Source organism: Athalia rosae, chromosome 3 (assembly GCF_917208135.1).
Source record: "Athalia rosae chromosome 3, iyAthRosa1.1, whole genome shotgun sequence".
NCBI lineage: Eukaryota > Metazoa > Arthropoda > Insecta > Hymenoptera > Athaliidae > Athalia > Athalia rosae.
In genome coordinates, this window is record NC_064028.1 from 3,052,352 (window position 1) to 3,078,845 (window position 26,494).

The 26,494-nt window shown below is 39.4% G+C and overlaps 4 protein-coding genes across 13 annotated transcripts; 2 read left to right on the forward strand and 2 right to left on the reverse strand.

Moving 5' to 3' along the window:
• Positions 1 to 1,192: 1,192 nt before the first annotated feature.
• On the reverse strand, positions 1,193 to 5,353 carry LOC105686529 (signal transducing adapter molecule 1). The gene is made up of 10 exons (XM_048653114.1): positions 5,109 to 5,353; positions 4,620 to 4,780; positions 4,304 to 4,549; positions 3,732 to 3,807; positions 3,437 to 3,649; positions 3,245 to 3,364; positions 2,978 to 3,166; positions 2,654 to 2,883; positions 2,338 to 2,561; positions 1,193 to 2,251 (listed from the first exon to the last, which is right to left on the reverse strand). Exons 1-10 carry the CDS (start codon positions 5,149 to 5,151, stop codon positions 2,143 to 2,145), a joined length of 1,611 nt encoding a protein of 536 aa, XP_048509071.1. The 5' UTR covers positions 5,152 to 5,353; the 3' UTR covers positions 1,193 to 2,142.
• On the forward strand, positions 2,717 to 20,720 carry LOC105686527. 8 transcript variants are annotated; one of them, XM_048653110.1, is made up of 11 exons: positions 2,717 to 2,922; positions 3,248 to 3,412; positions 6,600 to 6,926; positions 7,120 to 7,334; positions 13,847 to 16,136; positions 19,047 to 19,162; positions 19,246 to 19,383; positions 19,486 to 19,714; positions 19,798 to 20,028; positions 20,105 to 20,202; positions 20,286 to 20,720. In XM_048653110.1, exons 4-10 carry the CDS (start codon positions 7,188 to 7,190, stop codon positions 20,191 to 20,193), a joined length of 3,240 nt encoding a protein of 1,079 aa, XP_048509067.1. In that variant the 5' UTR covers positions 2,717 to 2,922; positions 3,248 to 3,412; positions 6,600 to 6,926; positions 7,120 to 7,187; the 3' UTR covers positions 20,194 to 20,202; positions 20,286 to 20,720. The 8 variants fall into 8 exon arrangements, with proteins under 8 accessions (XP_048509067.1, XP_048509061.1, XP_048509062.1 ...); XM_048653104.1 differs by having other exon boundaries at positions 2,718 to 2,922; positions 20,105 to 20,720; XM_048653105.1 differs by having other exon boundaries at positions 2,718 to 2,922; positions 7,137 to 7,334; positions 20,105 to 20,720.
• A 67-nt stretch (positions 20,721 to 20,787) lies between these two features.
• Positions 20,788 to 23,820, reverse strand: LOC105686528 (vacuolar protein sorting-associated protein 52 homolog). The gene is made up of 9 exons (XM_012401447.3): positions 23,445 to 23,820; positions 23,202 to 23,377; positions 22,742 to 23,126; positions 22,496 to 22,678; positions 22,294 to 22,419; positions 22,035 to 22,219; positions 21,871 to 21,955; positions 21,588 to 21,791; positions 20,788 to 21,480 (listed from the first exon to the last, which is right to left on the reverse strand). The coding sequence occupies exons 1-9, from the start codon at positions 23,679 to 23,681 to the stop codon at positions 21,055 to 21,057; spliced, it is 2,007 nt and encodes a 668-aa protein (XP_012256870.2). The 5' UTR covers positions 23,682 to 23,820; the 3' UTR covers positions 20,788 to 21,054.
• Positions 23,821 to 23,877: 57 nt separating this feature from the next.
• LOC105686762 (zinc finger protein draculin-like) lies at positions 23,878 to 26,377 on the forward strand. Of its 3 annotated transcripts, none has more exons than XM_012401885.3 (5): positions 23,878 to 24,167; positions 24,380 to 24,528; positions 24,613 to 24,788; positions 24,869 to 25,955; positions 26,040 to 26,377. In XM_012401885.3, exons 1-5 carry the CDS (start codon positions 24,028 to 24,030, stop codon positions 26,240 to 26,242), a joined length of 1,755 nt encoding a protein of 584 aa, XP_012257308.2. In that variant the 5' UTR covers positions 23,878 to 24,027; the 3' UTR covers positions 26,243 to 26,377. The 3 variants fall into 3 exon arrangements, with proteins under 3 accessions (XP_012257308.2, XP_020708286.2, XP_012257309.2); XM_020852627.2 differs by having other exon boundaries at positions 24,613 to 24,773; XM_012401886.3 differs by having other exon boundaries at positions 24,043 to 24,183.
• The last annotated feature ends 117 nt before the right edge of the window (positions 26,378 to 26,494 follow it).

Below are 26,494 nucleotides of genomic sequence, written 5' to 3' on the forward strand. Positions count from 1 at the left end.
ATGCGTGAAAAATTAAAATCAAATAATCATACTGAAATAAATGAACATTCCTATAAACGTGTAAGTAAAGATACGTACTTCGTCCTACACGCGAATCAATTACAGGTATTAATTTTTACTTCATCCTTCGCTCGCGCTTTACTCATTGTCGGAGTAAGTTTATTATAATCTTAGCTTCAATGTTACGGTAGAACTGCAATTCAAACGAAATGATCGATTCAAATAATCCAACAAAACCTTCGAGGTGCAGTTTACATACTTGCATTTTATAATGCTTTCCGTTCCTGTGATATTTATTTTTCTATAAATTATTTATGTCATTCTCACGAGTTCGTCGGATTATATAGTTCCATCCATCCGCTATTTACATACGAAGGGATGCCGCGCCGACTGATCTCTGTAATAACGTAGAACCGGCCACTGCATATTAACGATAGTTGAATTCGTCATCTAGGCTATTCAGTGCTAATTCGGATGCAAATCGGTCTGCGTTCTCCAATAATCACGCGGTAGATTAAGTGCAGGTACACGCGTATGAGGTATTTATTTATACATCAGAAGCGGTACTGCCGCGAAATCTACGCCGGTCGTCCCTTGACATCCGATGCCCACAAAGATCTTCCCCGTGATATCTCCTGTTACTCTCATGGATATCATATCTTTGGTAAATTCTGGTATTTTACGAGCGACGGTCTTCGATATTAGATCCTTGCGGTAATAATTGCCCACAGCACGGATCGAATATCGATTAGCAATTATTCGTGGCATTGGTGGATCGACGTTCATGTGATGTTTATAATAAATGTCAAGGATCGGTGCACGTCCACGGATCTTCGATCCATCCGGCTGAGTCAGAATCAAAAGTGAGGTAAAGAAATCCGTTGAATCCTGTTCGATGAATTGCCACAAAAATTCCACGCGACTCTCCCCTAAAATTTGATAATTTGTAACGGCCCAGGGTTTTTTTGCAAAAATTTTCAAATAAAATATCGCTTCGAACAATCATCCGGAATCAACGATATCCAACCAGGGTGATTTCGATTACCGTTAATATCCTGGCAAGAAAATGCCAAGGTAAGAGTGTCAGACGATGGGATTGAAAGAAAAGTCATTGCCAACGAACAATAGCTGTGCGTTCGAGTATAAATTTTATCTGGGGTCATTGAGGAAACATGAATTGAGGATGCAACAATTTACGTAAATAATTGCAATTTAATGGCGACGTAACGTTCATACATTTTTCAGTATAGTTTACATTAAAAATAACTTACAAGATTTCGCTTTATGTTCAGTTATTATTCACCTTTACGTACATAGGTATTCCTCTACCTGTACCTGTTAATATAATTATGTGTGATGCAAATTATTACATTGTTGTACATACACGAGGCATACTTACAAAAACATGAAACACTTTACAGCTGAAATTACCACGATATCTATTTCAATCTGGTATCATTTCTTCTATAATTTTTTTCGTTTCAACTGTCAGATAAAACCAGTGAAATTCGAACATAGTTCGCGATGTTATAGGTAACAGAATCTTTGAATCACGAGACACATTTTCCTTTGATAAAAGAATCATTCTACCACCAGTCTGACGTTCAGTTTCCATTTTTAAAATAGGAGTAGCTATCGAGACTAGAACGTAAAGGTTTATCCTTAGTTTCTTTTTTTTTTTACAGTATAGTATGTTACACAAGATTATGCAAGTCAAGTCTATTCAGATTAACAAAAAAAAAACAAGCTGACTAAAAAAACTACAGAGGATTTCTCGCTAGCTTTAGTGACAATAAATTATAACGAGCTACAGTACGTGTCTTTTTATTGTTAGCGAATTCATTGTGTACCCTAATATTATATCTGTCTTCAACTAAAGAACTGGATAATTTCATATGTTCTTAAGGCCATAGACACTTCGAAATTAAAAACAACGAAAAGAAACAAGAAGAACCAAAACGAAACGATCCAATAATTATTTCGATAAAGATATAAAATCCAGATTCTTTGACTGCATTGGGCATATTTATTTAAATAATATCAATAAAAATAATAATATTAATAATAATGATCGTAATAATATACAACTTGAGTAGAGTATAGGGGAATTTATCTGTAATATCGTATTATATGAATCTTCGCTTACATCATATGTTGCCCATTAGGCGGAGCATACTGTGGCTGTTGGTTGATCGGCGGTCCAGGGGGTCCGGGGTAAGGTCCTCCAGCAGAACCCCGTTGAGGTGGAAATCTATGGAGGGTAGACAGAAAACTTGAATAAATATTTTTCTGATTCCTTGTCAATAGTAATTATGATAATAATGTTACGGGCATTACCCTTGGTGTTGGTAAGGAAGGTTCGATCGATCGGAGGAGGGTGGCAGGCCCTGAGGGTGACCGGACGGCGGAGGACCAGGCTGCATATGAAAACGTGGCGGATTGGGATTCCCAATATTTCCCATAGGGCCCATGTACTCATTTGCTGGTATGTTTGGGGGATATGCTCCTGAAGGTAAGCCCCCTGCGTTGAACGAAGGCTGTTGGGGCATTCCGTTGAACATCTGACACAACGGTAAAGTTAGTTTTCTAAGAATATGTTGCAACAAGTTTAACGGAATTTTAAGGAATTCAACTGAGCATATAAAATATTTACGTGAGGTGGTGGTGGCCCTTGATTTGGAAATTGGTAGGCATTGACGTGTGACGGAGGCATTTTAGGCAACGTATAATTGGATGGTGTTGGCGGAGGTGGCTCTCGCATTAATGTGTGATAGAGATTGAGAGCATCGACCAAATCCGAACTCAATTGTGTGAGCTGAGCATGTCGCCTATCTACTTTCTCCAGAGCTGCGTCTATTAATGGACCCATTGCTGTAACTTGTTCTGCAAAGAAAAGAAACCAGACAACAAATTTCATACATGGTAAGAGCCTTCATTCATTTTTGTGAAATAAAAGATTATCTCCTAAAATTTCTACCTTCGAGATCCAACATCTCCTGCGTATCGGTTGAATCACATTCAGGGTCAGCTTCGTGCAGCAGATGAAGAAGTCTGTCCATTTTATGTTCGTCAATTTCGACTTCAATTATTTCTGGCTCACGTTTTACGGTCTTTACTTCAACTTCCTCGGCAAATTGAACAGACTTCTTACTTCCATGGTCTAATTCTAGAGAAAATATCGGACGATTATCCAAGTTTCAATTTACCCACTTGATCTCAGTAATTTGAAGCTATTTTTTCTTACTAGTGAATTGCTCGGGTTCCACGGTAAGATCTGCTGTTACAAAATTTGAGGGAAATAAGCCTTCTCCTCTGTGATTTGTCCCTTTCCACCAATTTGGGTCTGTGTCATCCAGAATGTGAACTACAATCAAGTTGAATTATAGACAACGCTTGGGTTGAGATTAAATAGGTGAGTAGGCTAAAGGTTACTTGCTTATTTCTCCTGCTAAGAATGTCAGTTCGTTGTCTTCAGCTGCCTCAAAATCATAAAGAGCTCGAACTTTTCTCCCTTCGATGTTGCTGGTTGAACTTAACGCAGTACTGACACTGGGATATAAACTGGTAGTCCGCTTTTGAGATGGCGAGTTATGTGAGATTGTAGAATGATGATGCTGTAGTTTGTTCTCTTTCAGGGAGAGCTCGATTGCTATTGAAATTAAAAAAAAAATTTATAATCGAGGAATTTATTCAACAGATACTTGGTGGGTGAAATCTATCTCTCCTATTACCCTTTGCTATATCTTCTTCTTCTTGAGAATTTGTTACAACATTCGGGTCTCTACTGATAGCTGCCGCATGTTTTGGCTGAAAGATTAAGAAAGTTCAAATTAATTTCATGGAATCAATGAAACCAATGAGAGCTAGTAGCCAGCTATTAAGCAGAAAGCTGAGAGCTGTGAGTTAAGTATCAGTCAATTTCAAGGTGATATTAATTTTGACGTCATGTTTATCAGTTGCATATGTAAAAAGAGGCGGCTGCAACAGTTGCACAGCATCATCACTCATTGATCGCATCGGTACTCAGGTTTAAACCCTATTGTTCAAGCTATAGAACTCCAGACAAAAGAATTGACTTGATTATTCAGTGGAGCATTCAAATCGGCTGCAATTATAAAAACAGTCTACATTTCTGATAAAGATATGTTATCTAACGGAATTGAACTCTAGTTACATTTGCTAATTATCAGAGATAAATGGTGCTCACCACAGCTTTCTTCATCAATTACAATGTATTTACATTGTAATACATCGTGAACTCTGAGTTCATTTATTTATTAATTTGATCCACAATAATTCTTACCATATCTGGGGTTGAAGAGAAGTCGAGGCCTTCGCTTTTTAGTTTGTTGTACAGGCTGGGGATTAAATTAAGCTGTGGATCGGTCTTAAATTCACCTTCTGCCCACTTTTTCAATAGCGATTTTAACTTTTCCGCTACTTTGGGCTGAGAACGATTTATCAGTTTTCGTAACTCGCCTTCAAAGTCTCTAGATGCTATTTCCAAGTGAAATGTTTTACCGCAATTACTCGCGCAGGCATCCAGTAACTATAATACAAAATTTTCAAGTCAATCCCAACTCAATGATCATCTAAATATTAGAAGAGCCAATACTAACGGTCACAGCCTGCATAACAATGTGAGGATCTTGAGCATTGAGCCTCCTGACAATAGAGCGAAGACAATCTTTGGCATGGGTGCTGGAGTTCCCTACTTTATCGCATATGTCCATTATCATACCCCATTCTTCTGATGTATTTTTTTCATTGGTCGCTTTTTCTGTAAAATACGTGGCATTGCAATGATCCGTTGCATTATGCGATGGACAAACTTTTTAAATGAGAACTATCACATGACAGCCATGACTTTGCAAGTTCCAATCAATCATTGCAAGTGTACAAAATCTATATGAAATGGGTTGGTAATAAGGATAATGGTAGGATGCATCAATTGAAATGAATGAAAACTCCTATGACAGCAATTGCAAAATCAAATGTGAAGTCTGGTATAACATGGAATAAGGTGTGACACGATAAAAATAAATTAGGGTAGCGAGTTCCAGGAGGAAGTATATAGTAAATTGAGTAAAAGTTGGATGAACTCTTACCAACGTCAGCGTCAAACGGCGATGAATTTGAGAAAAGCCCCATTGTTTGTAATGTTTTTCTGATTATATTCAACAAAAAAAAAAAAGAAAAAAAACAATATGTTAATATTATCACAACGTTTTTCAACGATCTAGAAACAATACCGTTTTCACTACCTCACTGTCGACCCGTTTTTAGGTTTTGCTACTCATCCAGCTGATATTTTAATCATAAATACACTCGGGTGACTAATTACATCCTAATCTCATCTCGCGTTGCAGTGCCATTTTACGCCATCGAACTTTTTTAATCGAAGAATCCGTATATCGAGGTTTAAATCGAAACTCGACCGTCACTTGACGCCTACTTCACACGTGTAAACTGACAGTTGACTGCCCGGTTGACACGTGACCAGCCGGTGGGCACGCCTTCTTCAGTATTTTGTCGATAGGAGTCGCCGTCTAGAGTTCTTTTTTATAATCATTTACTACACGTATTTGAAAGTTGCGGCTGACGATCAAAGCGGCCGTTGAAATTCGAGCACTACGATCTGCAAATATGCGGGCGTTGATGTCACTGGATTCGGAACGATTTAGCTGGGGCCAAAATGACAATTGTAGGTGAGATGCACTAATCCGTCATTGTTATTTACCATTGATAATGACTTTGTTTATTGAGTGAAAAAACGCCAACATGGGAACAATTGTCCCGAGTTTAATTTTGTATCCGCGAAAAGTCTTGGGAAAATTTTATCATATGCGGCGTGTGCAGTTGCAAATTTCTCTGCCGTTCTAATTGTTGAACTATAATAAAGTAATTCCATAGGAAACATTTTTCGCTGCATACATTATCCCTGAGTCGCGCATAATATACATAGTTCATTAAAGGAACTGCAAGTGCACGAATATGCGAGACCAGTAGCTGGCGGATTAAAATCTTCTTCGACTTGTTCAATTCCCAACTTTGCAATTCCGTTTATTTTCGCCATACATGGAGCTCTGTTACGTCACTATCACGAGCGTCAATTTCTACGGGTATGAATTAAATCCGCATCGCCATCACGAAATAGGGATTACCTACCCGCAATTGCTATAGGTAGGTAGGAATGCGGAGCAAATAATGTATATACATATTATATATATCTACCCACATTAAATTATAAGAACCTCAAGCCGCTGCACCACTTCCAGTAAATTCCTAGCCAGCACCATTCGCCACGTATAATTCTTCTCGAAATTGCACAATTTCTACAACACTATACATTATATGCAGCCGGCTATGCGATAATGATTCCCTCGTATATACTGACGTTAGAAAAAGAATTGCTGTCTTTTTTTTTTTTTTCAGGGTCTCTCAAAAGTGTTCCTCTTGACGACGTGTATTCGTACACCGAATCTGAAATTGTAGGGGGTGAAAAATTCCGCTAATCTTGTTCTGTGTTTTTCTTTATTTGTCATGCACTGTTGAGTGAATTTTTCATGCTGATATTCGCCGATCATATATTGTTACAGCGAATCCAACGTATACGGAATTCCGCACCAGGATTGAAAGGGCCAAATTGCGTTACAGCAGCTTTCGCAGTTCATCCAGAATGTAATCCACATTCACCTGCACCAGCGGCAGGAGCCGCAACTCTCCCTTCCACGAATAGAGTTCCCACCACCTGTTAATGTTGTCTCCGGAGCTGTTTTCTTTTCTTCTCTTCTTGCGGGCTGCACTGCAGGAAGAAGGAGCCGACGCCGTCGCCGTATTCGTAATCCGAAAGTGGTAAAACTGAGCCAACTTCTCCAAGATCGGACAGTCTCACCCCGTCCTTCTTAGTTGCGGTGTTGATATCGGTAGGTACAGAATACAGCGATAATAGTCGCGCGACCTCCGAGGGTACCACAAAACGAACAACAATTATTTGTTCATTATTTAGTTCTCTTGCCGTCGATATTTACCTGTATATACATATCCTCTTTTATCGAGTCTCGTGTACGCATGTTAGTTACGAGGTTTTCAACTATAATATACCGTATTAAAATCTAGTGAACTTGTTCCAAAAGTGAAGAGGAATCAACGAAGCGATCCTGCGACGACGATCGGCGATCAGCAAGATGGGTAAACGGAAGAGCTGCCTCGACCGGTTGATTTCGCGATCCGCCCTCGTTTTCCTTGCCTTTTTAATTCTTGGTGCGGAAACTGCGAACCCCTCAACGTCACCGTCGGGGCTACAGACGCCGGAATTCGCAAAACTGCGACCAGTAAGTAACTAAATATTTTGAAAAATAGAAGTCAACAATGATTTCGATGATTCTAGTCGTCTGTGGGTAATAAGGGTCATCGGATAAACTGGTCTCCGTTAGGAACGAACCGGCGTTCTCATAATTTCGGTGAATATACTCTCAAAACTGCGAGTGAACGAATATGCGGAAACAATTTAACAGACCAGAAATCATTAGCACTATCTTTTAAACAGCTGACCTCTCTGACTCCTGCGTGTCTCTTCATTCTTTTTAACAATCTTTGTGCTCGCACACCGCATCTGTATACCATTTCAGACACAGCCAATCTGGAGCCACACGAGTTCAATTCTTTCGATCGAGAGATACTAAAATTAAGAAAAGAAAACAATCTTCGAAACGTACGAAAATGTGTGCATAGTTGCCTACGGAAGATGGAATTTGAAGTAGAGGAGACACGGTTACAGATTCACCGTGTCTAGCGGGAGAAATCTAGCAATTATAAGATACTCGAGGCGGTAGGTTTTATGGCTGAGGATCTGTAGGATAGTTTTATAAGTGGTAGGTAATAACTTTGCGTCTCATATATACCTACTATATTCTCGCAAACAACAATGTGCCCCCCACGAGTACAATATACATTTTTACCCGTACGTATACATATGTATCTATACGTACATTTCAATCGCGGTGGAATAATTACCACCATTTGATGAAATGGAATCTGAAAACAATTAGAATAAATTTTCGTTTTACAATAAGAAAGAGACGATGAATATCCAGCGTGGTTTACACGGTACACGCGTACGTTTGTGCGCACGTAAGGGTCACGAAGTCAGTCTGTTAGTGGGTGAACGTACCAGAGATCTACTTTCCGGTCTGAGAGATCTTGCAAGGCATCTGCCGCTGTTGCCGCGCGCGTACGATTATGATCCGTCCGATTATCGTTTTTGCTGTCGGTTTCGACCCCGAAGAAAAAAAAAAAAAGGAAAAAGGAGATACGAAGCGGATGGACCGCAAGTTTCAAATATGTAGTATCAATTATTTTCGAGTCATCTGATCGGATGTTATTGATGATCGTGATACCGCGCGTGATCAGGTACATACATACTTATACGCTTCCTCGATTTCACGTTGATCATAATTTTTCTGAATATGCAAGCGATAAATTCGACTTTCTATCGCAAAACAGTGAATTATTATTATCTTCGCGTACCCATCGGTCAAACCCAAGAAGAACATCTTGTATTCGTCCCCGTGAATTCGAAGGATTACACGTCGCGGTATTTTATTTATAAATCTAATCGAGTAAGATGGAAAAAAAAAAACGGAGACCGTCTCCCCTCGCTCTTCCCATATAAGTTATAAACGCGCGCGTCGTCTTGCATCTGGCGGACACGAGAGTTTACATAGGAACTAATAGAAACCACGAAGTTATTCGAATTTTCTATGTTTATGTATACTGTACATGGTTGAGGCGACGATGCTCGAGGATGAAAATTTTCTCAGTATCTGCCGTACAACTTCCTAGTTGCAAATTTATACCGTAGCGTCGTACAAACGGAAGTTTTCTTGCCGGTCTCTCTTTCCCTCGTAAAATAATATCCGCAGATTTCCGGCCCCGCCTGTGTTTTCAATCCTTTCCTCGTCCTCTCTCGAACGCGGGTATAGCTACACGCATTACTCATTTTTATAAGAGTATAGTTTACGCGTTTAGGCGGTCTTCACTCTCCTTTATACTTTTATTGTACTTCACTTTTCTACCCACGCGATTACCATACATCTTGTTCCCAGCTCACAACTACAAGTGAGAGTAACGCGATACAGGTATGCACACGTGTGTCTCACCTACCTGTATATACCTGTAACAACACAAATTGGTACAAATACAGCGACAGCGTGCGGGCTATCAGAAACGACTTTCACGTTCGTTGTATCAAGTTGCGTTATTGTATTAAAATTGAGATCTTTGTTGCTTCCGGAACCGGTAGTAATCGAGAGAGTTGTTGTAATAAAAGTGAATAGATCGATGATTTTTGGTTTACTGTATTCTCGTGTTACTCTGCGAATCCTACGGTGGACCTGGACTGCCTGATTTACAGTAAAAAATCGTCGGAGGAATCGGAAACTCTCGTTATCGTCATCCGGTCGATTCGATAAGTTTCGATCCACGAGGAGCTCATGAAGTCCAGAGGGTTGAGAATAACGTATGAATTTATGAGACTTCGCTTCCCATTTGGAAGTGGAAAGTTTCTGCGGCAAGGTCGAGGAATGTGAGGAGCTACGGGGCACGAGAGAAGAGAAGAAGAAACTGTAATCTTGTTTCTGGCGTGGCGCGGCGCGGCGTCGGGTGAATCGGATGATCGGAGCAAGTTCGGTTGCACGCACCAGGAAGTGAGATGTGCGCTTTCCCACTCGGTCGCTCGGGAGGTTGCTCCTACTTAAGGTGATACGGAACAATTACGCGAAGGTGAAGGATGTCCGAGACCGATTCGAATGTACTTTCACCCGGTGCGAACGGCAGCAGGGACCGCGCAACTACACGTTGCGGTGAAACGTACCTCGCCCGCGCCTCGAGTTTTGCACATCTGCATCGACTTTTCAGACATTCGAACAATCCCGACGAACGTGGAGATGAAATACCGAACGTTGAAATCCTCATTCCGCCATCAATTCTTGCCCACGATAACGAGTCAACCGTTGGAGTTATCCACGTGAAAATATCGTTTCAATTTCCGTATACGTAAAAGTTTTCGAAAGACGAGGTGTTACATCCCATTAAAATAATAGTCCCGAGGTTATTACGATGTTCAAAAGGAAAGTCCGTGGACTTTGTCGTTGAAATTTTGAAACAATGATCTCTGCGTGCGAATTGCGGCTTATTATCATCATTACATGTTTATCAATTTCGTGTTTTCACCGTTAACACGTTGCACAAGAGAATTTAGAGTGTAATCGTGGTAAACACTGCGAAGTAAATAACAAAATTTAAGTTCCGGATCGTATGTACGAAGTTTCCTCAAATTTCGTGCAGAGATTCCAACGTTCTTCGAGTGGAGCCGGAGCGAGTAGAAATTTTTTTCTGGCATCTCTCGATTAAATCCCATATTAGATGATAGCCAGTCGTAATTACGTGACGATTCGAATTCGTCTCTCTCTCTCCGGTATAGCCGCGAGCGTTATTCGTACATAGATACCTAGATGTATGTAGGTAATTCCGTAGGTAAGAGTTGCGCACTAATTAGAATTCTATTTAGCATATTATATTATTCTCTTCCTCCTCCGCCTTCGCAGAGTTTCGCGGTGTAGCGTGGATACGGTATAAGCAGTATTTTGACTAATTTTACCGAGTGGTTAAACGAGCCGGAAAATTTAATTACGATTTAATAACGCGATCTGATTACAAACCGTCTCATTATACGCGAAAATGAACCCGTACACCGGCTCTGTTTATTTTTACAAAAATTTTGTAATAACGCGTATACCTACTTACGTTTCGACCCAAACGATTTTTATTCCGAGGTTCACCGACTACGTTCCAGATGTTCGACGTTATTTTTCTCCCAAATTTTCATATTCGTTCATCATTGATGAGAAATAACGCGAATAACGTATACGCGTGTACCGTGAGCATCGTGTAGCCTGGGGCTGTCGAAAATCGGTATATAAAAAGAGAAAAAAAATTAAAAATTAATCGATGATACCGGCGAACTGGGTTGCAGTACATGCCGTACCGACTGATTTATTTTCACGTGAAAGCAAATACCGCGTTGCTTTTAAATATTATATGGCAGCTGGTGTAATTCCGAGGGTCATATAGGAGTCGTTGAACGACCACTTGAAAAAGACATTTCGCCAGTAAAACTTTCTTATATGTTTTTACATATTCATTCGCATAAATCTAATATCATAACTGCGCTACATAACGACAAAGAAAGACCCTTTTATTTTCATACGTACATATTCGTTTTTTGTTCAGTCATCAGACGACGGGACTTTGTGTGAATTTTACGTACGAACATCACTCGCAATTTTCTAACTTTACTTCTGTTAAACGTACGTGGGATTTTTATCTTCGAATATCTCAGACCATGTGGTTACACGTCGCAGAGAAACTGTTTTCAAAATACTATACATACCGTGTGATAATCACGCCTGCTACAACTTTTTAAAATGAATAAGAATATGTACATATATTAATAATTTTGCTGCAGTTTCAACTTTCTTCGATGCGATTGTTTGATGTGCTGCAGGCTACTAGTTGTATCGGTGTGGTAATCAGGAATATTTATTTTCTTCCTCTGCGAAGTAACTTTTATTGAATTTCATTTAGTTATTTATTTATTTACCTTTTAATTAAATCGATACTGTGAAAGTTGTGATGAAATTTACGGGCACATGTATTTTCAGATTTTTCTGTCTCATCAATTTGGGCTAACATTCATAAGGTCATTCTCACTCTCGCGCGGATCATCCTTTCACTGGTGACTGAATAGGGAAAGGAAATTAGAAAAAAAAGAGGTCCAAGTCAAACGTGGATGTGACTGAATCAAACGTTAAAAAAAATAGATAAATAATTACTGCTGAGGGATGACCAATCGGTGTCGACAGTTGACTATTTGAAGTCTGTAAATTGTCCATTGGGAATGAACACTTCATCAACCGTATTTTCGAGATGAAGATTGTTACGTCTCTCGCTTTCACGGCAATGCATTTGAAATTTGATTCAGTCCGTTTGCCCGTAGGTCAGAAGGTGTTCGCGCGGCGTTCACCGTTCCTTTATTGCTTGCAGAGACAGCTTTTATATCTTCTCAAGAAAACCAGCCAATCGTCCTCTCGAGTTACTCTTACGATCACTGTAACCGATGGAGTTGACTAATACGATGCGTTCCTTTTTTATTATTTAATTTAATTGGTCATATGTGGAGAAATCGATTTACGCAGTAGAGAGATCAGTTACTCGCCTTCCGAATTAAATTCGATCACGGGTTAAATTTATGCGACCGTGTATTCAACATTCTCTGTACAGACACAGCAATAGCGCGTAAAAGAGCAAATTATTCATTAACGACAGCTGCGTGTGGTCGACGACTATAAAGTCGTTTGACTTTGACCTTCGGAGTGTCACGATTAGTCGCGGAAATTAGACGGGAAGAAATGAAACTCTGATTTCGGACCAGCGATAAAATGCACTGTGTATATTGTATCATCCGTTGCATTGGAAATACTTTTCGAACGATGAAAGGTGAGAACGGATTATACGGGATTTCTATTTCTGGATTCCTATAATTGAAATCAATCGTGTATGGGAAATGTGCGGTATCTTGTAAGTGGTATGCACGTGATCGATCTAATGCTGCAATCAGGTGCAGCAAACTGGACTCTAGAATTTTGCGATTATGCAATGCTCGGTATTGCGTGAAAGGGATCTCGTTTGAAGTAAGACATTATTTAAACTAACGATAACTGAGTCGAGCTACATGCTGATGGTCAGGAGAACGCTGCGAATAATATACGTAGATACGTTTACCTAAGCGTACCATATACGGAGATCTGCATAATAATAATCGATGTAACCGGGGCGAAGGATCCCTAATTACGATCAAACATTGAGGTTGGCTGATAATAAACTCTTGGACAACTCTAATTAACTATAATTAGAACGTCAAGTTCTCGAATGAAATTATTATTTACTCAAACTTTACAGATTCATCACAACTTTGTACTTAGTTAGAATAATTTACAATTGAACGTATCGTTGCGTGTGCTACTTTATTAACTTCTTAGTTCAAAAATAGATTTTTCTGGCGAACATGTTATGGAACGTAAAGCGTATAATTGTCTGATTATCGCAGACCGCTACTGCTTCTACATTATACACATGTTGCGCATGAAATGATAATGCTCGATTTGCATCACGGTTAAAAAATAGTTTTGAATCTAAAATCGGTTAATTATATCCGCGAAGCTCCTCAAGTAAAACGATTAAATCTGGCGCTATAGTAACCATCAGGGTGAAAGTACACCGGCTGTAAGAATTCCCATATCTTATACTCATTCAGTTAGGTATTTCCTCACTGATGGTAACCACAGCTATCAATCAGTTGAATAGTTTTTGTTTCATATTGTTTTTTTTATCATTTTTTAATTATTTTTATTTCTCTTTCTTTACCCGCACCTTTTACTGCGGTGCAGGACTAATTCCGATACGATCTTTCCTGATGGCGTAATGATCGGCATTTCGAACTGCGGTGGGAATTAGCTTTTTTCTAACACTTTTTCTCGAATCGCTTCATTTACAGGTGCAATAATTTATTGGGATCTGCTTCGATGAACATTTATTTATTACGTACAAATTTCTCAAACGTAACTGTATTATCCATGACATGATATAACGTGGTTGAAAATATTTGAAATACAATAATCGTCACGTCGAATTACAGTTATCCTTATTCTGCTATTACTTTTTCACCACTTCTTCACGGTATTTGAACTTCCTTGAAGTTATTTCAAATTTTCTAAAAAATTTACAGAGCAATTCTCAGGTGGAACAGCAGAAGCGTCAACTGTCTCCTGCTGAACAGGCTCAGATCCTAAGTGATGTTCAACAACATCAGTCAAGGTTCAATAGAGCCAGGCAGCCCCAGCAGTTGGCCTTGCAAAATTCGCCACCCTTCCAAAGTCTTGCAAAGTACAAAGTGGACCGTGCAAAACAACAGCAACAACTGTTGCAACAGCAGGCATTCATCCAGCAGCAGCAACTGAAAGGAAATCAACAATTGGGTCAAAACTTTTTTGAAACTGCCCAAACCCAGTATCAACCCCAATCGGTAGAATTCCAACGACAGAATCTGTTCGGTCAGGATCCTCTTCAGCAACAGTTCAATCAATATCAAAGATTACCAGTTAACAAATTCCAAAATCCACAACCGCAGCTTGGCTTGAATCAACAAATTTTCAGTGAAGAGCAAAACATCCAGCTGCAGAACTACTTTGAAAAGCAGAAACAACTCGAAATCCTACAACGACAGAGGGAACAATTATTGGCGGAACAGCAAGAACTCAGAAGACAACAGGAATTTTTGCGCCTTCAACAGCTTCAGCAATTAACGACAACGACAACTACGACCACCCCAGCTCCCGTACAGACAACATTTTCGCCCTTGCTTCTATCCTCGCCAAGTGCAAGGAAAATTACTCTGGCCGAAAGCGATCTTTTCCTTAAAGCAATCGCCAGTCATCAAAAGAAATTTTCTACCACAACCAGCATTCCTCATGTTACAACCACAACGCCAGCACCAACTACACCAAGTTCAACGACAGCTAGATCTGTGGGAACTCGTAATAGAATTATTACTGACAAACAAGAAATACCTAAGGATATTTTGTCCCTCATAGAAGCACAGGAGTCACAAAGCAGTTCCAGTCTTTTGGGAAATGGTAAATCCAAACCACAGATACAGATCATTTATCAGACAGAGAAACCTGCAACTCCAAACAGGCAAAAATCTTCATCAAAGACCAAGTCTTCTCAAACCTCTAGCCAGAGAGATGCACTCCTCAAGCAGTTGAAACTTGCACTTCTTCAGTCCCCCGCTGATGATGTTGCTAAGAATCTTTCAACCAGGGATATAATTCTCCCGAATGGAAAAACTGTTCAAGTTATTCGTGCTCCGAATAGTTTGCCTTCCGCGGGTTCTGACCTACCCTCAGAATCCATTCAGGAATTGTTCAAGGAAAGTCAGCCAGCTACTACAAGCATCAGACCACCGAATGCAATCCTTGAGGAATTGACGAAAGGCGTTGTTCCCCCAGGCACAGATTTTGAAATATTGAGACACAAGCATGATGGAAACTTGGAGGAGGTTGGTACAGGTCCCTTGGAGAACTCACCAGCTAAAAAGGTCACTTTTGTTGTTCTCGAAGAACAGCCAGATGGGAGCTACAAAGTTCAAGGGGTCAAGGGTAATGCTGATAAAGAGAATGGTAGCAACGTCGAATCTATAGTAGAAAGAATAAAAAGTGGAGAACTCAAACTACCTCCCTCTTCATTGAAGCCTTCGTCAGCTGCCTCTGCTATCAGTGAATCAAAAGATACAAGTAAAGGAATTTCATCAAGTTCTAAAACTTCTGGAATTTCTGCTGTTTCGACAAAAACTGCAACTACTATCACAAGAGCCCCTTCCACCACAACTTTCAGACCTCGTGCTTCTCCTGAAACTGCAAGGAACATAGATTTCAGTAAATCTTCCAATGATTACTTTCCATTTGTCACCGTATCCTCTGCCGGAGCATCTGCTGATGAGAGGTATGTGACTGCAGCCACAACAGCATCCAGTCACAGTTACAACTCTTTTGGAAGCACTCCAAAGTCTCAGGTCCATCAAAATCCATCCTACACTTCCGTGGCTACAAAGCATCCCAGTCCTACAAGAGGCTACTTTATTCCAACAATGGCTCCTGTTAGTGAAATTGTTACTCAGTATCAGACAACAACCACCACTCCTTCTCCAACTACGATATTCCCAGAATATTCCAGTACTGTATTTCCCAGTCCCACCACATATTCCCATTTTGGAACAAGGACTCCGGTATTTCCTACATCTAGATCAGTCTCTGGCACACCAGGAGCAAATATTATTTATCAAGAAAATTACCAAAAGGCGAACTCAGACCTTGCTTCCACCACCCATGACACAGTGACACCATCGACTTCCGATTTTACTGGTGATAATCTTGTTCGGATTCTAAAACGGCAGGGGCTTTACGCAATGGCTAGATTTCTAGGACAATCTGGACTTGACAATGTTCTCAACGACACTGGTGAGTAACAGTTTCCTAGTAATTAATGAGGTTTCGCTGTTGAATAATATTTATTCAGCAAAACGTGAGATAAATTTTATTATCGTCCACGCGAAGTACATAATTGAAGTAGAATATTTAGCAATGATTTAAGCTGACGCAAGTCCGAATAATGATTCCAATCTCACGAACGTTGAAGCTGCTGCAGTAATCTTACAAGTGAATATATCCATAAGGCAATCGCATTTACTTTCTGATGATATTCTCACGCCAGAGATCGTGAAATGATAAAGTTGTCTCCAATTAATTTGTGGGGCAGCGTCAGCAAATTAATTGACAATAATTTGTTACCTATATTATCGGCGAGTAATTTTCCACTTCCATTGCTCACTCAGTATAGAAACTGTAGAATCATAGTGTACTGTCACATTTTATATCGTAGTCATAATAGGACATATGATACCATATATTCAATTAATGCTGGTATAGTTCGTGCCCCATTTCTCATGGTCAGAATTGAATTATTAAAACTAATTGGGAAAAGATTGCGTGTATGTGACACGTTCGCAGAATGTCTACTGAGACTTCCTGAGAGGAAACTTGATGCAATACGCACTGACGTACACGTACCATTGAAGCATGCATGGGAAATCCTTTCGAAAGAACCACCCCCGCGTTCTTCGGATTGTTCATTCTGCTTTCATTCTGCACGTGAAAATTGACATACTCAGCACACAGTGATATGATTAGGCTTGTGCGTGCGTCAGTTTGTCTGTGTATTTTTGCATAGTGCAATAACAATTAAAGTTGCAGCTTTATTATTAAATATTATTGTCCAGGTCCCTACACGATATTCGCTCCGACCGACAAAGCCATGGATTTTGTTGATAAATCGTAGCTTTTGGAAAATTACAATTAGATTTTTTACGTGAATAAATGGTGTGAGCATGATTTCTCCGACCCCCCCAGACGTCGAAACATTTTTTTGATGAGGTTTTATATGATATTCTTATGTATTTTGATCTCAGAAATCCGAATCAGCAAGTTGAATTGATCTATCTATAAAATTATTCGAGTTATCGCGAATTTTTTTGCTGTTGGGAGCAGAAAAATTATAAGACATATCGATTGGTTTTAGTAGTAGACCCAGTTTGATTCGTCGCAATCCATGCATGGGTCAAAATATTCGAATTTCTCAATTCACCAGCAAACTCGAGCTTTGCTGGAGTCAGCGTAGCCAGCAGCGTAGCGGTTTGTTGTGAGACGTCACCTTCAGGGCTGAACAGAGGTGACGCCCCACAACAAACCCCCTCGCCCGTGGCTACCTGACTCCAGCAAAGCTTGGGCTCGCTGGTAAATTGAAGAATTCGAATATTTCGACCCAAGCATGGATTGCGACGACTCAAAGTGGGTCTACGACTAGAACCAATCGATGTTTTATAATTTTTCTGCTCCCAACAGCGAATAATTGATGATTACTCGATCGATTGCACGAGTAGATGATTTTGGCTTTCAGATTTGGATTCCTGAGCTGATTATACGTGAGATTACTCTTGAAAAACCAAAAAAACATTCGATTTTTGAGCAAAAAATAAATCATTTTTTTAATCGAGTTTAATAGGCTTTTCTGACGTATTTTGAGCTCAGGAATCCGAATTTGAAAGAAAAATTGATCTATCTCTAAAATTGACCGAGTTATCGCCAATTTTCAGCTTTTTGGGGTCAAAAATAAAAAATTTATTTTTTAGTCTATATAAATGTAATTTGAGCTCAGAAATCTGAATCCGGAAGAAAAATTGGTCTATCTTCAAAAATGATCGAGTTATTCTCATTTTTTCGCATTTTTTGGCATAAATTTGAGGATATCTCGAAGGGAAAAAATCGTAGCTCAATTTGGACAACGGATTCGTGTTCCTGAGGTCAAAATACATAAGAAAAGTGCCATACGATCGATTTTAAAAAATAAAAATTTTTGGCCAAAATTTGAAAAAATCGTAAGGGGTACCCCTTGGAAAAATCTCAAATTTTGACTAAAAATTTTTATTTTTTAAAATCGATCGTATGGCACTTTTCTTATGTATTTTGACCTCAGGAACACGAATCCGTTGTCCAAATTGAGCTACGATTTTTTCCCTTCGAGATATCCTCAAATTTATGCCAAAAAATGCGAAAAAATGAGAATAACTCGATCATTTTTGAAGATAGACCAATTTTTCTTCCGGATTCAGATTTCTGAGCTCAAATTACATTAATATAGACTAAAAAATAAATTTTTTATTTTTGACCCCAAAAAGCTGAAAATTGGCGATAACTCGGTCAATTTTAGAGATAGATCAATTTTTCTTTCAAATTCGGATTCCTGAGCTCAAAATACGTCAGAAAAGCCTATTAAACTCGATTAAAAAAATGATTTATTTTTTGCTCAAAAATCGAATGTTTTTTTGGTTTTTCAAGAGTAATCTCACGTATAATCAGCTCAGGAATCCAAATCTGAAAGCCAAAATCATCTACTCGTGCAATCGATCGAGTAATCATCAATTATTCGCTGTTGGGAGCAGAAAAATTATAAAACATCGATTGGTTCTAGTCGTAGACCCACTTTGAGTCGTCGCAATCCATGCTTGGGTCGAAATATTCGAATTCTTCAATTTACCAGCGAGCCCAAGCTTTGCTGGAGTCAGGTAGCCACGGGCGAGGGGGTTTGTTGTGGGGCGTCACCTCTGTTCAGCCCTGAAGGTGACGTCTCACAACAAACCGCTACGCTGCTGGCTACGCTGACTCTATTCTGCTTTCATTCTGCACGTGAAAATCGACATACTCAGCACACAGTGATATGATTAGGCTTGTGCGTGCGTCAGTTCGTCTGTGTATTTTTGCATAGTGCAATAACAATTAAAGTTGCAGCTTTATTATTAACTTATTATTGTCCAGGTCCCTACACGATATTCGCTCCGACCGACAAAGCCTTCAGAGCTTTATTGGTGCAGCTTGGAGGGCCGGAGAAAGCTGAACAAAAATTTCGAGAGAACCCACGACTTTTAAGCGGGGTATGTAGGAATTGAATTTCAGCATTCATCGTCACCCTGAGTCTTGATAACTCATTCGCTAGTAATTACTTTACGTATTTCAGCTTCTGTTGCACCACGTTATTCCTGGGGCTTTTAGAATCGATTCGCTCCAGGATGAGATGACAGGTGTCAGTCTAGCTGGAACCCAACTTAGAGTGAACGTCTATGCCATGCAAGATATTGAATGGAACGATGTGCGGGTACTGTCTCTTACAATTAGCTTGTCACTCTAACGAATAGTTCTGTGTACTATTTCAGCACCACTCGCTTATCTTTCAGAGTTATTGAATTTTTTTTCTAAGGTTCCAATTAATTATAAATACTTCAAGGTGACAACCATCAACGGAGCCCGGGTTTTACCTGACAAACAGGATATTGAAATCCCTCAGGGTATCGCCCATGCAGTTGACCGTGTTATGTTTCCCTTACCCGTTGGAGATTTGGTGCAAACTCTACAAGCAGATCGGGAACGTCGTTTCACCATCTTTCTCAGAGCACTGCATGCCTCTGGTTTGGAAGAAACTCTGTCTGGTAATTTTACACGAGTTTGAGATTATTAATCAACAATCATTTTCATCACCATCCACAGTTTGGTCAACGAACTTTTCTTTCAGGCTCAAAAACTTTCACGATATTTGCTCCAACGGATACTGCATTCATGATCGCATCTGCTTCTCCAAACGGAAGTCCCCCATGGCTTGACGATGAAGATAATCAAGAAGCAGCGAAAGCTATAGTCGCAAAACATATCATTCCCACAACCCTGTTTACCTCAGGTATGAGGTATTATCAACAAAAGGAGACTCTCCATTCCGACGTGCCTCTCCACATTCATAAAAATTCTGGTAGGCAATTAGCTTTCCGTTGTTTTCAAATTATTAGAAGATACGTTTCGACTGTCTACCATTCTTTTTTTTTCAGGTCGGATAAAGGTCAATAATGCACAGGTCATTACTTACAACATTCCAGCAACAAACGGAGTAATACATGCGATAGATTCATTGGTGTAGGAATTTTTGGTAAGCCATTTTAGTGGACATTCTTCTTCTTCTTCAAAAAACTGAATTATATATGAAGCATATTTTGCAACAATTGATTGCAGAAAATGACAAAAAAAAAAGATCCCTTAGCATAGTAACTAATGGATTGAAATAACGTTCGATACGATCCGTCCACCTGCGTCAGCTGCTGACTACTGTCGCTTTAATTTATTCGATACCAATTTTCTGGTTGAATATACCGATAAGTTTCATTTTAGATTTGAATAACTAGGTCACGGAATCGCCGAGTGAACCAACACGAATATGCCATAAGTGTTACTCAAATCTCCATTCAATAATTTTCATCACTTGGGAAATATAAATCGACAAAAAATATCATAATTAAGTTAAATAACTTATAATATTACACAGGTGCTCGTCTGCTTTCAAAAGTAAACGCTGAATAACTATTCAGCAATGTGCGCCTTTGTTGATTTAACGTGTATAGTAGGACGTATTAATTTTTTTAAAATATATGTACAGAACTTTTTCAATAACATTTATTATTGTAAAAGTGGAGCCTTGACCTCATCCTCTTGGTCCTGATTGAAAAAACCCAGGTTCTTATGAGAAATTTTTTACTTTAATGAGTCTTCATTATATACAGATTATAACGATGGTTTGCACACATGATATAAATTCATTTTCACTGTTTTACAGTACGATCATCTGGCCTTAATAAATAGTGAACGAAACATAGATAATAGATGTAAAATTAAATAAATAGATAGTACACTCGCCCATCAAACTACGAGCTATAAATTTTGTGGAATATTCTCAGTTTGGTGGGTTGAATTAATTTATACGTCACATAACTACTTGAAGTAAGCTTTAGTAATTCGTTCTGTACTTTTTAATCTCAACCATGATGTGATGAATGTTGGTCAATCGCGCTCTTGCATTTGCAGGTAAAATTTTATGTAAACGATGATAATACTGGACAAACTGAGTCAAGGCTCTCTGGAGCAGCGCTCCGCCCAAAACCAAGCTCGGGAAGGATCTGAGAACTTCGCTATTGATTAATGCCAACTCGTTTTTCCAGCACTGCGTAAAAGCCTCAACTAGAACCAGTGCTTTCCCTTCGTGCTGTTTGAAATATTCGGCTTGGCCTTTATCTGCTAGAGCCTCAGTCTCTTTTACCAATTGTATTATACCCCCGAAATGAGGACTGAGAATCTCCTCCACGTACTCTGAAGAACGCGCATTCAATTGTTCCCGGAAACTATCAGCTTCCTTTGAATTATCCCGTGTTCTTTCCTGCAGGAGATATAATTTGTTTACTATTGTTTTTTACTGATACCCACGATGCTTTTGTCCAAAGGGAGGCACGTACGACGAAGAATAAACGAAGTAAACTATATTACCATGAGAACACCGAGCACCAAATCGTAGTTGTTGATCAAAAACACCAATTGCTGAGTTCTTTGTACAAAAACTGCAGCCATCCTGAGCAGAAAACATTGTACAGCTTCTCTCAGCTCAGCGAGCAATTGTGCAGCTCCCTCGCATGGAAATCCCTCTCCAACTCCAACCATTGCAGCACTGAATTCCGCATAGCGTCTCGTTATCTAAACGAGGACCAAAATGATATAGTATCGGTACCGTACATAATCGTCAGAGTAAATTTGACAAACTAATTTCGCTCACGTAATGAGGTCCTATGTCTCTGTTCAATTTCCAGGGATCGCAGTCCTTGATACTTTGGATATTCAAACGAAAAACGTATTTAAACCTGAACAAAAATGACGGTCAATCAGTCTTGAGGGATCGGTTCGAAATACGGAAGCTTGAGTAAATGAAAAAATATCTACCTTGGCCAAACAACTGAGGTAAGATTGTCCCAGTATTTGTCTAAAGCTGGAACTGCGCGTTTGTGACAAGTCAATTGGTATCGCATGACCAAATGTAGGCAGAGAAAGAGAGCTATCGTGTCGTAACAATCGTCCACAAAGGACTGCAAATTTTTCAATAAGAGGTGCAATGTCTTTCCCATTACCTGAAGTAACATATATTAGAATTAGATACACTGGCCTACCAAAGGTCTGGAGTAAGATGAACGGTTCAATTTACTTGATCAAAAATATCCATTGCCTGTGTTCCCCTGACTTTGAAAAATTCTGCCAAGAACAAATATTCTCTACAAGCATTATCGACCAGTGCATATTGCTCGCTTCTGAATAGAGCTTCGTAATGGTACTGTGAAAGAAATGCATGATTAGCTTCTAGAAATCCCCAGCTATTTATATTTCCTCAAAAATTTTCGAAAACAAACTCTGGTCTTGGAGGCGGTGTGTGGAACAATTATCGGAGCTTCTAATTGAGAATTGAGAACCTCTCCCCTAGTTCCTATTGAGAAAACGGTGCCTCGATGCTTGAGAATAGTTTTGTGGAAAATACCTCTACCAGCCGTGTCTTCGACCCCCATCAAATCATCTTTAGTGGCAGCTTCTTCAAACTGTCAGAGTGAAAAAGTATAGATTAGAAGTACTGAGTATAAAACATTTTTGATTTTTCTCACCTGTAGCTTCATTAATCGTGAAGAGTACGATTTGAAGTAAGAATAGTAAATCTTACTCATAGTATCAATGTATTCTCCGCATATTTCTTCAGCTACATTCCTCTCATTTGAGAGTACGAACTCAAAGAAGAATTTGTATTTAAGCATGTTATTTTGCGGCACTTGATAGTTGGTCATTGGTTTTCTGAATTTATAGATCTGTTCCAGTAAGTAGGTCCGTATTTTAGCCATTGCTTTTATCTTTAATTTCTCCAGTATTTCTTTAACGTCTTGACATGACTTTGCTTCCTTGAAACTCTGCTCCTTGACAAAATTTATCTTATGATTAAGGGTTTGCAGCTGTGTTAAGAATTCTTTTTCAGTTACTGGGCAGTCCATTATTCCCCTACAAACGACATTAATTAATTCAGGTACATAATTAGAAACAAGATTTATTTCTGTCTGAAATATTTTGACGTACTTAATGAGGGCTTCAGAAACCGTCATATCCTCGATGAATTGACTAAGGGGTCCCCGAATAACTTGGCGATTAGACAGTTGTTGGCTCATAGCGACAGACTTTCGTTGGAGGTATAAGATCTCTGAGCTAATGCTCCCGAGGTCTGTTTTGAAACTGAGTAACATCGATTCCATTTTCTGTAATGAAATATGAAGGTCGGAAAAAAATACTTCGATGTTAAGCCATTGTAACGAATTCACTAACCTCTAAGATATTATCGCAAGCATCGATTTGATTATGCAAGCTAGCTATATTCTGACTTTCTTGGATATAATCTTGGATGGATTTATTCTCAACTTCCTTCAGCTCCTTCTCAATTTGCCTGGAATATTGTCGTAAGTCCGTTCCCATAGTAAGTACTTGCTGGACAACATCGTCTTCGAGATCCCCTTGTGGCATTGGATCCTCACTGTCTTCAAATAGATCCATTTCAGCTGACATTTTATAAAAACCCGTTATTATATCTTTTCTATAAGTCAAGTTCACTGATTACAAAATATCATCAACAATTTAAACGTCAACAATATTGACAGCTGAGCTGGCTGCCGTCTGCTACATGACAGACGTCATGACCGTCACCCCCTACAACTTTGTTGATTAGCCGAAAGAGCGCGTATACCGAATGACAGATCGCGCTGGCAACTTGCATCTATTATCTTTGATCAGCTGTGGGTAGGAGATTGAGGATTGTTGGTGTGATAAGAGACGTGAATGGGAAGGCAACCCATGCGGTCACATTGGTTGTTGACAAACAGTGTCAGTATTTTTTGTGCGATAAACAAACCACATGAAGTCTCAAAGTCCCAGCAATACTCCAGCGCTTGAGGAGGTGGCAAGATGCAACGTGCCAGGTTGCAAAACGAGTGAAAACACCAAGATAAACGTGAAGAGTGTCTTGCTGTTTTCATTTCCCACCGACAACGACTCGTCAGTAATGATCCATGTATTCGAACACTTTTGGCATTCGTTAATTCATAGATCTTCACCGTAATTTAGGATAGTCATTGGCTCTGAGAATCATGACAAGTGATTCAAATGCATTGCAGTTCCGTCATAGACTTTACACAACATAACCTAGATCCGTCTCAATACATTGGGCATTGGTCATTAGTCAGTCTTTGATTTCTTACATTTTTCAGGCTTTCTAAGCAATGGGAAGAAAACTCTTCCGTAAACCTAAAAAACAATCCGGATGGGGCAAAGATCTGTGGGCTTCACTTTGAAGATAACAGTTTTGCAGATGAGAAACGGAATGCTCTGCTACCTGATGCAGTTCCTACAATATTTGGTAAAATAGTTAATTTTTTTTCATTCATTCAACAAATCGTTTCCCACGAATCATTGTAATAATAATAAGAACTTCTATTCCCAGAATTCAGTAACAAAAGGAAAATGAGTGACGTGGACAAAACAGATCTCATAGATAGTTCCTCACCAAAGCAAAAAAAATGTGAAGACACGGATTTGCCTGGTGGGGAAACAAGTTTGCACCAAAATTCTTCTTCACTGCCAACGCCAGAAAACTCTGCCGATGTACAGGGTTCTTTGGTATATTTTCATAATATTGACAGCATCAGTGTTGTGTGTGATATGTTCTAAGTGTCTGATTATTTCGATATATATTACAGGGCTCAAGGGAGCTTCGACCAGAGGAGCCAATGGAGATATCGGACCAGGTACAAGATGACTCAAAGATGGAAAGCACAGTGTCTGCAGTTTCTCCAAAGGAAATAGATGTTCCACAGAAAGTTTACCGTCTGGTTATAAGGATAGATAAAGTGATCCAAAATCCGGAAAAAATGCAGTTCGGAGCATCAGACATCACTCTACCCAATCAGTCTGTTGCCAGGGAACCGAAACTTTTGACCAAAAATGGTATTGAGCTAAAACCTTGTGCCAAAAAAGGCTGCAAGCTTATAAAAACATTTTTAAATTCCACGCCTGTGTTCCAATGTGAACACTGCAGCAAGTACTACGTTGTGAAAGAAAATGTGAGTAAAGCTAGTTCCTGGAGGTGCTATATTTGTGAAAGAGAATTTACGAGCTTAGATCTTCTCGCTTATCACATTTGCAAACATTTCAAATGCGATATATGTCAGGCTCAGTGCACCACGCAAATATCTTATGATAAACACCTCAAGCTTCATGTGAGCACCGATCCTTTGCTGCCGTACAAATGTCACAAGTGTTCAAATACTTTTGAAGTAAAGGCAGAGGTGCGTCAGCACTACGTTGAAAGACATGCAGAGATCGATGAACAAGATGTTAACGAAGAGAGTCTCGGTAATGTCAAAGCCTTGTATCGGTGTGAGTACTGTCATATGTTTTTCAAAAAAGAACGGACCTACAGAAACCACCTCAGCTCGCACATAGAGCAGACCGAATTCGACTGCGAGTTGTGTAGTAAATCATTTGCCACGGAGCAGCAACTGGCTACCCACAGAGCTGAACACTTGGGTAATTATAAATTTACCTGCAAAGTATGCAATGAATCTTTCACTACAAGCGTCGCTATTGAGGCCCACATGAAAACGCACGTGGAGGTCGTACGTGATGAAAGTAAATGCAATATTTGTAGAAAACATTTCGATAATGAATTGTTACTCAATGCTCATATGAAGGGTCATTTATCACGTGCACATCGATGCCCGATTTGTCATAAGGCTTTTGTCAACAAAACCACGCTGAGGATGCATTTCAAGTCCCATAACACAGGTGCGATTTTAATTTGGAACCAGTAATAAATATCCCAACCAAACTCTTCTATATTATCATCATCGTTATTCATTTATTTTACAGGAGGTTCGAATAAAAATACTGTCACAAGAATGGCGAGTAAAAAGTATAGCTGTACACTTTGTCCGAACACCTACGATACTCCCTCGCCGTTGTACCGTCATATCTTAACACACATAGAGAAAATGCACAAAACAGGTGTCGAGGATGCACTGATCGATGAACTTGGGAAACTCATCGAAAGCGAGGAAGACACCGTTTCTTAGCTAATGCCCCAAATTTGTGTAATAATTTATATCAATTTCGATGCTCAATGACTCTCGAGATGAAACATAACATCTCATTACCATAGTAAAATCTATCAAACGGCAGTTTAATAAATTTCAGGTCACTTCTCAGTATATCAATGAATTACGTTTATATTTCGAAGAAAAATATTTGTAAAAATCGAGCAAGTTATGTTTCAGCTCACTTCGTACCTAAGAAATTCGGGTATTCAGCATCAAAGAAACAACTGA

Coding starts and splice junctions, on each gene's coding strand:
- LOC105686529 (XM_048653114.1), bottom strand. CDS start 5,151: ATGGGGCTTTTCTCAAATTCATCGCCGTTTGACGCTGACGTTG. Junction 3,650..3,731: donor AGAAGAAGATATAGCAAAGG/GTAATAGGAGAG, acceptor TAATTTCAATAG/CAATCGAGCTCTCCCTGAAA. Junction 2,562..2,653: donor AAGGGCCACCACCACCTCAC/GTAAATATTTTA, acceptor CCGTTGTGTCAG/ATGTTCAACGGAATGCCCCA.
- LOC105686527 (XM_048653110.1), top strand. CDS start 7,188: ATGGGTAAACGGAAGAGCTGCCTCGACCGGTTGATTTCGCGATCCGCC. Junction 16,137..19,046: donor CAATGTTCTCAACGACACTG/GTGAGTAACAGT, acceptor ATTATTGTCCAG/GTCCCTACACGATATTCGCT. Junction 20,029..20,104: donor CCACATTCATAAAAATTCTG/GTAGGCAATTAG, acceptor TTTTTTTTTCAG/GTCGGATAAAGGTCAATAAT.
- LOC105686528 (XM_012401447.3), bottom strand. CDS start 23,681: ATGTCAGCTGAAATGGATCTATTTGAAGACAGTGAGGATCCAATGCCA. Junction 22,220..22,293: donor CAATGGATATTTTTGATCAA/GTAAATTGAACC, acceptor ATGTTACTTCAG/GTAATGGGAAAGACATTGCA. Junction 21,481..21,587: donor TGGTGCTCGGTGTTCTCATG/GTAATATAGTTT, acceptor TATCTCCTGCAG/GAAAGAACACGGGATAATTC.
- LOC105686762 (XM_012401885.3), top strand. CDS start 24,028: ATGAAGTCTCAAAGTCCCAGCAATACTCCAGCGCTTGAGGAGGTGGCA. Junction 24,529..24,612: donor TGCAGTTCCTACAATATTTG/GTAAAATAGTTA, acceptor TTCTATTCCCAG/AATTCAGTAACAAAAGGAAA. Junction 25,956..26,039: donor TTTCAAGTCCCATAACACAG/GTGCGATTTTAA, acceptor TTTATTTTACAG/GAGGTTCGAATAAAAATACT.